At 40.3% G+C, this 12,035-nt stretch overlaps 1 protein-coding gene across 1 annotated transcript; it reads right to left on the bottom strand.

Moving 5' to 3' along the window:
- Positions 1–6,783: 6,783 nt before the first annotated feature.
- On the bottom strand, positions 6,784–10,996 carry aqp10a (aquaporin 10a). Its single transcript, XM_063879927.1, has 6 exons — positions 10,659–10,996; positions 9,352–9,478; positions 8,673–8,810; positions 8,402–8,520; positions 8,083–8,300; positions 6,784–7,308 (listed from the first exon to the last, which is right to left on the bottom strand). Exons 1-6 carry the CDS (start codon positions 10,740–10,742, stop codon positions 7,098–7,100), a joined length of 897 nt encoding a protein of 298 aa, XP_063735997.1. The 5' UTR covers positions 10,743–10,996; the 3' UTR covers positions 6,784–7,097.
- Between the last annotated feature and the right edge of the window lie 1,039 nt (positions 10,997–12,035).

Below are 12,035 nucleotides of genomic sequence, written 5' to 3'. Positions count from 1 at the left end.
CAACAGTTCAGGAAACGCAAACCTACCTTTTCAAGTTGGCTTTATAAATATGTTTCTGGTGGAGACGTCCTTGCTGCTGCTCTAGCCGAGGTCATGGTAAGGTTTCGGGCTTGAACTGGACGATGTCCCCGTGATGAGATGCTGTCACTGAGGTGGGAGGGTGAGGCAGGGACCGTGGACGCGCACCGTGTCGAGGTGAGGAAGGGCAAGGGAAGGTTTGGCTTTGGCCAGGGGAGAGCAGAAAGGAGGCGGGGCTGAGTCTCCTTCACCTTCTCCACCTCCATCTGAACCTCCTGCATTCCAACCTAGGACCACTAACTGACATCTTGCCCTGCATCAATGGATGTGTCTTTTTATACGTGTGTGAATTTACATTATATATTAGTTTTACACTTCTACAGTTTTTTATTTACTATGTAAACCTGTAAGTCATTTTCCACACTTTTTTATCCGCACATTTAAATATTCGCTTCTTTAAACCCTTGAACACACTGCAGTTTGTAGCCATCACAGACTGTGGCCATGTGCTTTCCTTTCTTGTTGTGCCATACCGCCCTCTACTGTTGTGAATTATTATTTGAATCCAATAGTAAAATTGACATGATTATATTGTTTAGTTTAAAAACAGTTAGGAGAAAAGTATTTACATTATTTACAGTAGATATTTGGAGAATGTTACTTCCTGATGGTAAAATTATTAGTTTGAATGTGATAATGTGAGACCTTTATTTTGATGAACAGGAAGTAATGTGTAATGCGTATTCGTTGTATGGAGGATTCCAGAGATGAAGTCGCAAGTCGCAACCTGCCTTAGTTTAAATAAATACTACTTCTTTGTAATACTGTAATAGTGCATTTGGAAGTAAAGTTCCGTTCAAAGAAAACGTTTGATCATCATTAGAAGCTTAAAACTACACAACACATTTGGTGCCGAAACCCGGGAATTGAAGATTGAATTGACTGTGTCGAAGTTGGAAGCTAACGCTAGCTACATTGGCAGCAGAGATGGCCGAGCGTTTTGAACGGATGAAGAAGAAGAGAAAGACGGTACGCACATCTACAACGAAGTTGTTGAATCGCTTAGATGAGGAGGTGATCAATGAGGTGCCCGACTGTGATAAACTTCGTGAAATGCTGTCAGTATTGTCGACCAAGGAAGATATTTTAATGGACTTAAACAAAGGCATTGAAGATGAAACGTCGACAGACGACCTTGAGACGGAGATTGCTAGTACTCAGGAATACCAGGACCGCATTACCACGCTGAAGGTTCGTGCCACGAGGCTCATTCAGCCTGCACGTGATAACGTGAGTGTGCGGGTGAGCAATGCAAGTTCGAACTCCGTGAGACCAGTGAGTAGACAGACTGTTAAACTACCGAAGCTGGTGATAGAGAAATACAGTGGAGAAATTAGCCAGTGGCAAGAATTCTGGTCTCAGTATGAAACGGCTATTCATGAGAATGATGCACTGTGTAAGAGGGAGAAATTTACCTATCTGAGATCCTATTTGACTGGAGCAGCAGCAAGAGCTGTTGCAGGGCTTACTTTGAATGATAGCAATTATGACGCTGCAGTTGAATTGCTCCGCAATCGTTTTGGAAGGAAAGACATTGTAATTAGTGCACACATGTCCAAACTACTGAGCTTAACCCCTGTGAAAAGGTCATCAGATGTTGCAGCACTCAGGCACCTGTACGACGAATGTGAAATACAGATTCGCAGTCTAGAGTCCATGGGAGTTCACAGTGACACATATGGCTGCCTGCTATGTCCAGTACTGCTCCAGCTTCTGCCGGAAGACATAGCACTAGTCTACACGCGCAAGTCAGACCCCAATGACGAATGGAAGGTGCCAGAGCTCATCCAGTTCCTGCAAAAAGAGGTCCAAAGCAGAGAGAGAGCACTTCAGCTTACCAGACCAGGTAACACTCAAAGAGACATTCCACCAAGTAATAAACCATTCAGTAGGCCAGCACCCCCTTATGAAAACAAACCTAAAAAATGGAACGTGCCCTCAGCTACTGCGTTGCACACAGCAAGTAATGCACCACAGATCTGCATATATTGTGACAGTGCTAACCATAAACCAGAACATTGTACTGAGAATTCTGTGTCTACTCGCAAAGAAAAATTAAGAAAGCTTGGAAGATGCTACGTGTGCCTTGGCCCAAAACACATAGCAAAATTCTGCAAAGTTAAAGGTGTTTCATGCCCTCTGTGTGGTCGCAGACATCACCAGTCAGTTTGTGAGCAAGGTGAAGCAAAGGCAGATGTGGACAGTGGCAGCACAGAGGCTGTTGTGTCCTCTGTGTCCAGCACAGCGAAACAGAAAGCTAATTCACAGAACACAGTGTTGCTCCAGACAGTGAAAGCATGGACAGAGGGCCCAGCAGGGAGAAAAATCGTACGCTGTCTGTTAGATGGAGGCAGCCAGAGAAGCTTCATTCGTGAGGGTGTGGTGAAAGCCTTAAGATTACCAGTGGTAAGACAAGAAACGCTGCATCTACACACCTTTGGATCTACAGCTCCTGTGAAGGCACAGCGTAACATTGTGAAGGTCTCTCTGGAAAATGTGTGGAACACACAGCAAAGGATTGAGATTGAAGCTGTGGAAACCCCTCAAGTGTGCTCGGCAGTGATAAAGGTCCCCAGTGAACCCATCCAAGAGGAGCTCAGGAGAAAAGGTCTGCAGCTTGCTGATTTTCCACTGGACGGCCCTGATGACCCAGAACTGTCGATGCTCATAGGGGCAGACTATTACTGGAAAGTGGTGTCAGGCAAAGTCCAGAGAATAACAGAATCACTAGTGGCCGTAGAAAGCAGCTTCGGGTGGGCTTTGCAGGGGCCAGTTTCAACATCCAGTGTAACTGATGCTACTTGTATGCACATCAGCCTAGAAGAGGACACACAGATCTCAAAACAGCTACATGCCTTTTGGGAGGTGGAGTCACTGGGCATTGTTAATGAGAAGGCCCAGAGTGCAGTGGAAACTGACGCTCTACAGAACTTTGAACAGACTGTGACACACAAAGATGACCGCTACCAAGTTGAGTTACCATGGCGACCTGACAAACCGACACTCCCAGACAACTTCCGAGTGGCTAAAGGACGGTTCGAAGGCCTCAAGAGGAGACTCAAAATGGATGCAACCCTGTACTCAAGGTACAATGATGTCATACAGGATTATCTGCAGCAAGGCATCTGTGAGGATGTACCTGAGGATGTGTCAGCGGCAGAGCAGCCAGAGGCTGTGAGATACTACATGCCACATCATGCTGTTCTTCGAGAAGATAAGGTAACAACTAAACTGAGAATTGTATTTGATGCATCATCACATGAGGAAGGTTGCCCCTCCCTAAATGACTGTTTACTGACCGGGCCAAACCTTAATCCAAACCTGTTAGATGTGCTAATCAAATTCAGATTACATGAGATAGCCTTTACTGCAGACATTACCAAGGCTTTCCTGCAGATAGCTCTAGCAGAGAAGGACAAAGATGCTGTTAGGTTCCTGTGGCTACATGGACCTCTGACCAAAGATGCTGAAGGTGAGCTGCGGATTATGAGGATGAGTAGAGTAGTTTTCGGAGTGTCGCCCAGCCCATTCCTGTTAGCTGCCACCATAAGAAACCACATCAAGCAGTATGACAGTGAGCAGCCCAGGGCAGTGGAGGCACTGAGAGAGTCTCTCTACGTGGATGATCTGATCTACAGCTCAAGTAATGTGAATGAAGCCCTTTGAGTTTCCTCAACAGCAAAGGAGATCCTGTCCCATGCCGGCATGAACCTGTGCAAATGGGTAACCAACTCACCACATCTGAGAGCCAAGTGGGCAGAGAGTGGAGTGGAGCACGCGACAGAAACAGACACCTGTGGAAATGTGCTGAAAGTGTTGGGGTTAGTATGGAGATCAGAGAAAGATGAGTTTGTGTTTGATTTAAAGGGACTGTTGAACATTTTAAAGGGCAAAGAGAACACAAAGAGAAGTGTGCTACAGACATCAGCTCGTATCTTTGACCCTATTGGTTTCCTTACTCCATTCACCATACGGGTAAAGTGCCTGTTTCAAGAGCTGTGGGAGAGGGGAATCAGTTGGGATGAACAGTTGCCCACAGATTTGGCTGAAAAATGGAATCAGTGGTGTGCGGAGCTGCCGAAGCTACACCTTCTAGCCATTCCGAGATGGTACCACATTGACATTCAGCCAAACTCACAGACACTGAAACTGCACGTCTTCTGCGACGCCAGTGAGAAGGCATACGGTGCTGTTGCCTATCTACAAGGACCGAACAAGGAAGGGGAGATTGTGACAAGTTTTGTGGCATCCAAGGCAAAGGTAGCCCCATTAAAGAAATTGACTTTACCACGCTTAGAGCTTATGGGTGCACTGATTGGAGCAAGGTTAGGAAATAATCTTCTCAAGCCTCTGAACATGGAGAAAAATCAGCTGAGTATGAGAACAGATTCGATGATTGTTTTCCATTGGATACGCAGTGCAGCACAAAAATGGAAGCCGTTTGTGTCAAACCAAGTGACTGAGATACAAGGTCTCACCAATCCAGAACAGTGGTCTCACTGCCAGGGTAAAACCAATCCAGCTGATTTACCCACCAGAGGCCAGAGCGTCGAGAACCTCATCCAAAGCCGGCTGTGGTGGAGCGGCCCTCCGTCACTATCACCAACTGATGAGGCAGAGAACATTGATGAGGACCGTGTTGCGGATGAGGTGAGCACTGAGCTCAGATCCAAGTTCCAGACAGCAGTACAGCTCGCTAGCACTGAACAAGTTGAACCACTGTTAGACTTACACAAGTACAGCAGGTTAAAGACAGTGTTAAGAATAACTGCATGGGTGAAAGGGTTCATAGCTAATGCCCGCTCCAGTCTGAAAACGCAGGGAGAGCTAACTTCTGAGGAGCTCACTGCAGCAGAAGTGTACTGGGTGAAGATGACACAAGAGCAGAGCTTCAGCCAAGAAATTTGTCAGCTGACATCAGGTCAAGACATCAAGAGAGATTCGAAAATCAGAGACTTGAAATCAGCTCACAAGTGTGAGACACCTACACCCACTGTGCTGAAGGTGGGAGATGTCATCCTGATCGGAGAAGACAATGCACCCCGGCAGACCTGGAAAATAGGCAGAATAACAGAACTGTTTCCAGGAAGAGATGGACTCATTCGTTCCTGTACTGTTCGTACTTCTACGGGCAGTGTGTTAAGAAGACCTGTTCAGCTGATATATCCTTTGGAGATTAATTAAGTGGACTGAATAGTAATGAACAATTGTTCATTGGGCGGGAATGTTGTGAATTATTATTTGAATCCAATAGTAAAATTGACATGATTATATTGTTTAGTTTAAAAACAGTTAGGAGAAAAGTATTTACATTATTTACAGTAGATATTTGGAGAATGTTACTTCCTGATGGTAAAATTATTAGTTTGAATGTGATAATGTGAGACCTTTATTTTGATGAACAGGAAGTAATGTGTAATGCGTATTCGTTGTATGAAGGATTCCAGAGATGAAGTCGCAAGTCGCAACCTGCCTTAGTTTAAATAAATACTACTTCTTTGTAATACTGTAATAGTGCATTTGGAAGTAAAGTTCCGTTCAAAGAAAACGTTTGATCATCATTAGAAGCTTAAAACTACACAACATCTACTGCTCAGTTTCACAAACTGTCTGTATAATTTATATTTATATATGACCATTTTTATTGTCTTTCACTTTTAAAATATATTTTTTTATGTTATATTGCTGACCAATCCTGACAGAGGATCTTCGACCTTACTTACACAACCCTAATCTATTTCAATAGATATTTAAAATGTCCTCAATGTATTTATACATTTATTAATCTATTTCCTTTTATTTATTTGTTTATTGATACTTTTTGGCTTCATGAAACAGACACTGATCCATAAGGTTAGCCAAGTCAGGCCTATACAAGAAACACCTTTAATCAACAACCGTCTAAGTGGTTGACTGAAGGAAAACACAGATGCTACTTGAACTCGAAACTTTATAACTAACATTTTCTACTAAATGAATTCTCTAAGACTGTAAGTTTCATTTCATTTGTAACTTTTCATCAAAATTCAGGTTGGTTTGCCACATTTATTTGGGGTTGTACCTCAGGTTTTAAGTTATCAAAAGGATGCATGAATATAATACAGTATCTTAAAGGGCGTCTCTGCCACCTGAGCTGTCTGAACAGTGGTAGATAGGGACTCTCACTCTGTAAAGGGGAATTTTGATTTCAATATAAACATGTTTCAGTGTTGACATTTATCAGTGTGTACACTATGATTTATCTTCCAGTTGAAGAAGTTGAAGTTTCTGCAGCTTATTTCTGATCTTCTTTCTCACTTTGGTTGTCCGTGAACATCAGTGCTGGTCCAGCGGGGAAGGAAGCCGACTGTTATCATGGAGTCTGCGGTTCGAAGCCAGCATGAGGCAAGATACACAGGATGATTGAGATGAATGTATGTGTAGTTTCGCTGCCAAACAACAACAACAATAACAACAACATCTACATCATAATGTAGGTGAAGTTGCACCAAAAATTTCAAATATGGAATCAGAACATGTGAGAAGTCAGAGCTAACTGAACAAGTCAGCTAGCTTAACACGCCTTTTATGGTTTTATCATTTTCAATGTGCTTTATAAGACTGCACATATCAACATTGAGTCAGCTGTAACAAGTTGGAAAGAAACATTTATATATTTATTTTACAGTTACATTTTATTAAATCATCTTAATATATATTCTCACTTGATGGCATAATAAAAAAGTAAATACAATTCAGAAAAAAATCAATATTACAAACAATATAGACATCAATGTAAACAGCATCATCATTATCTCTCACAGCTGCCTCCACATCTTTAGACTGTGTTTAAGAAACTCTTTCTTGATCATACATTATTAAAATAAGATATTTCTGAATTATAGTAATCCAGAAGAAGATCACAAGAGCAATGTTCGTCTTAACAGTGGCTAAACTCAGGGATTTGTTTTCTCAAACTCACAACCAGATAATTGTCTTTAACTGTCTGTCATTATAAAATATTATCATCACAGTAACAATTACAGATGTGCTGCCTTTAAGTCCTCTCCATTGTCCCACATTGTGCTGGGCTGCAGGACTTTATCACTGATGGTAGAGAGAGGGGTGAGCCTCTCAGGAGGGTCGGGGTCAGGCAGTTGCCATTGGATGAAGATCAGATACATGAATGTCCCTATAACACCTCCTATAAGTGGGGCCACCAGGGGCACCCAGAACCAGTAGTTGTAACACCTGGAGAGCAGACAGAAATTCAGATGAGAGTTTGTTTATTTTAAATGGAATTGTTCTGTTTTTATAATTATACTGAATCTGTTGTGTGAAGTTATTATTTGTTAACGAGTTAAAATAGTATTTTCTTTAAACAGCAGCAGCTATTTTCAACAAACAGCCCATATCTGCACCAAACAAAGTTACAGAACAAATGAACAACTTTTTGTTAAGGAATAACAATCATTAGAAAGCAGCTATTTTGCATTCAGTATTAGTTTGTTTGTTGGCACAAACAAGTCAGGTGGCCAGGATATCAACGCTGACGGGATCATAGTGTTGCCCTCTGTTGGTGTTTAACACATTACTCATAAAGAAAGTAAATAAGCTGGTCTTTTCTGCAGTTATCTGCCCCTTAACAGCTGTGGAGCCACAGGAAAATCCTAGGATCATATAGATCTATGTTTGTGTTATCAAGCAAACACTCTGTCACAATCAGATGTTTTGTAATGAGCTGACACTTCATTTTCTTTTGATAGTGCAGAAAACTGTTGATAACCTCTGAGATATACTAAGAAACACAAGGACAAAGATCTCTTTAAATGGCAAACAATGATCTTCTTCAAATGTCATTCAAATAGTTTAAATGAATGGTGTAGCTTCATCTGTAAGTTCATACAATTATTGATAAGCAATAGGAATTCCCGAGTTATAACTTTGGAATGTTGTATGTTTACAGCTCTACAGCTGTAAATGGAAGAAGAGATAGAGGAGTTGTATATGTATATAATTACATACGTGAAGACCTCAGTGCCCCAGCCTGCAGTCAGTGTGAAAAGGCGCGGCCCAAGATCCCGAGCTGGATTTATTGCACCGCCACAGTTGGCTGACATTGACATGGAGATCCCCAGGACAATCGCTGCCACTATTGCAGGTATCAGCTCCGGGGGAGCCGGGGTGTTTCTCTTCTCACCCAAACTCAGGATGCACAACATCAGCATGCCAGTGCCCACTACCTGTTAAAAAGAATGAATACTATAATGCACAGTTTAATATATAATAAAAAGGAACGGTTGTTCAAATAATGAAAAATGTCAACACAAATGCTTCCACTGACCTGGTCAAGGAAACTTCCGCCCAAAGTTATGTACTCTGTGGGATATGTGGCAAATATAGAGGCTGTTTCATTTGGGCCGTAGACAGTCAATACTCCTCCACTAAATTCCATTATAGCATCTGAAACAGACAGAGAATTAATGTTAAAAAACAGATTGTGTACAAAGCATGTTCTGCATTTGTTTCATTTGGCTGGTTATGCATTCAGATCTTTATCTATCAGCCCATCGGCGTAGCAATGAAAAAGTGTTTAAAGTGCCAGAAAGACGAACCATAGTAGACCAGGTAGACGAGTCCTGATGCCACATAAGCCCCCAACAGCTGGGAGAGAAAGTAGGGCAACAGCCTTCCCCAGGGTACCTGGCCCAACACACAAAAACTCAGAGACACAGCCGGGTTCAGATGAGCTCCTGCAGAGAAACATAGGAGATGGATGGAATAAGACAAAGACATTTGGAGGCAATTTAAGATTACTTGTAGCCATAAAGTGTGTCAACTGGTAGACATAAGTCAAAGGGAAGACCTTGAGAAGCTGGACAAAGCCTCTTTTGTATTACAGTGATATATATAGAGTGCTCAGATCAGTAAATCACTGCAGTAATGGAAAAATCTAATACGTTTCAGATTTGTTGTTGTGGTTTTGAAATACTCTTCACAAAAAAACATGTTAGCAGTATTGTGATGATCTGTCCAATCATTTCACGCTAACTCCTACCCTACCTACGCACACTCCACAATTTGCCCTCATTCATAACTATGAGTACTAACAGTGGCCATGTTCATTGCTTACATTGTATATATACACCCTCAATTGACCTACAGTATATCCAATCTTTTGGGAGTGCAAGGCAGACAACTAAACAATGCTGCTATATTTTACTGTGTATACATCTTTCAAAGGTATATTTAGATCAAAGACCTCATTATTGGAATAGTATTGGTTTTATTTACCTGTGATGCCCTTGGTGAGATACATAGCTGACATCACTCCCACAGAGAAGGCCATGTTGACGGACAAGAACTGCCCTTTAGTTTCTCTGCTTGTCTTTACCTGTGCTGCAGCAGAGCAGCCAAAGAGCTTAACAGAAGATAAAGAGAAAAACACCAAAATAACGTTACGTCAAGAGAAATATTTTACACTTTGAGGAAGAAACAATCCTTCAATGTAAAAGCGAAAAAGCATTTTCTCAACATTTTAAAAATCTTTTATTGCTCTCTAGTTGATCGGTTAGGGCAAGCAAACTTATCAGTTATCACGGAAATATTTGTGATTACTTTTATTGTATCATAAACTTAGACTTTGTAATGAAACACATCTTCTTACCTAAATGACATTACAACAAATCTGACTCATAACCCCAGTATCCCTGTATCAATGTATTCACAAAAAACACTGATTGAACTTTATGGACGAATAATCACCAACTGACATTATTGATTTATACATTTATGACAGATTGAGGTCACATTAAAAGAAGTGATGGCATCGTAAAATGATAAAAGTTCAGTAGCAGATGAAAACACTGCTGATGAAGTTATTGACTACTTGGAAATGATGTCATTATAACTTGAATCATGAAGTAATGTATTAAATAATCAATTAAATGCATAATTTGAGATATTTTGTTAAATGTTGTGCAATTAAGAATATATTAGTTATTTTAAAAAAAACATCAGAGGAAACAAAATACCATAAACTGACTTAATCAAAAATAGGAAAGAGTATTATTTCTTAAATCTTAAGTAAAAAACACTATTGGCAGCATTGTTATCCCAAATTCTCTTTGATCTTGGGATGTGGTTAAACATCACTTTAGTCTTAAACTTCACTGCTGGTTTGAGTGTCATATGTAAAATAAATATTATACAAAATATAGCCCAACGAATATCACATTTTTAACTTGTTTGATTTTGTGAAAAATATTTTTGCAATACATTTCCAAATTCTGGTGCAGCTTTACCAAAACAAGTACAAAAGGATGCTGCAAATGTACTATCTACTACTTAGTTTTATGATTTTTCTTTTGTCAAAATTGCATTGCAAATGAAAGAGGAAGTTGAATAATTAGGAGAAAAAACTGTATATATTAAAGCCACATAAACAAATAATAATAACATAATTGTATTTATATAATTTATATATTTATTCATAAATTCACCTATTTTATTGTTTTCATGTGCTTATATTTTCATATTTTTAAGGGTTGAGGTGGACTTAAAAAGTTTTACCATCAAGGTCCAAAAGCTGATTGACTCACCAGCAAGACAAATGTTCCCAAGAACTCAGCCATGCACTCTCGTATCAGAGGATTCCTCACTCTCACAACTCGGCGGTTCAACATTGTTAGAGGTAAATCCTTCTTTTCATCTCTCTCTGAACTCTGTCTCTGCTGTCAGACACACCAGCTGTTGGGCTGCCTCTCTGTCCAGAAGCTAAAGTCAGGGCTGAGGAAAAAAAAAAGTTGAAAGCTATTTCTGTCACAACTTCCACCCGAGCATCTGAAGACCTGCGCACTGTATCCCACGTCCTCTCTGCCTTCTCTTCTTCCACAGCTGGTCAAATACTATTTCTCATTTATTGGGTAGGCACCCTTCAGGATTGGCTGGAGCACAGAGCTTAATGCTTCAGCTGTTGGAGCTTTCTTATATGAACAGGGGCCATAAACAGTCAGATTATGTGATTATAGCCCTCACAAGCAATAAGCTGTAACATGCATACATCACCAACTGACCTACCTCCCTCAAGAAAACAGTTACTGATATTAATGATGAAAAGACATCTGTGCTTATCCATCCCTATGTTTCTTCATATATTCATCAGGTTTATGTGTAAGACAGATGCAGGTAACACCAACATACTAAAAATAAATAGGAATACACAACATCCATTACCACTCACCAGCCCACAATCACAACCAGAGGGTTACTGTATGACTCCTCCCGTCATGCGGTGTGCATACAATTGTTTGTACACTTTATTGTCTATTAAATAATAAAATTCAAATAAGATTTCTAAAATTGGCTAAATGGATACAGCCTTGCTTTAGGTAGGTTTCTGTCAAAGGATATTGGGAATTGATGATCACTGTGGAATTTAAATCCAAAATACAATATAAAAAAGTACAAATAATACTATTACTAATATTACAATTAGTGTATTGAAGAAGTCTTTGGTGAGAGTTTGCTAAGGTGGTTGATCGGGAAATCATTAGAGAGCAAAATGTCACCATAACCCCGCTGTACTGAACTCTGGACCCCTAATAGATTATGTAAACCATAAAGATGCTTTGTAGGAGTAAAGAAAATGTGTAATTGCTGATAATTTTCAAAAAGGCACATGATGCTACAGGAAATCATTTGTTGACATTAGATAAGATGAAATGACTGTTTGAAAAAAGTCTTACTGGTGAGAATGCTTAATTTTTTTACTGCTATTTCATAAAAACAAAAAGACCAGTAAACTATTTTTAATTTCAGGATTTGAGTAAAGTAATCACTATCTCTCCACAACATAAACCTTGACTTGGTGACATCTGGGGATATATCTTATCACATCTTCTTTCTGGTATTGTTACTGATAATGCGTTATGTGAACCATATAGGGACAGACACCTTAACCGACTGCACTTTACTGA

Source organism: Eleginops maclovinus, chromosome 3 (genome assembly GCF_036324505.1).
Source record: "Eleginops maclovinus isolate JMC-PN-2008 ecotype Puerto Natales chromosome 3, JC_Emac_rtc_rv5, whole genome shotgun sequence".
Taxonomy (NCBI): domain Eukaryota; kingdom Metazoa; phylum Chordata; class Actinopteri; order Perciformes; family Eleginopidae; genus Eleginops; species Eleginops maclovinus.
The sequence above is the reverse complement of the archived record's forward strand: the minus strand, read 5'-3'. Positions and strand labels throughout refer to the sequence as shown.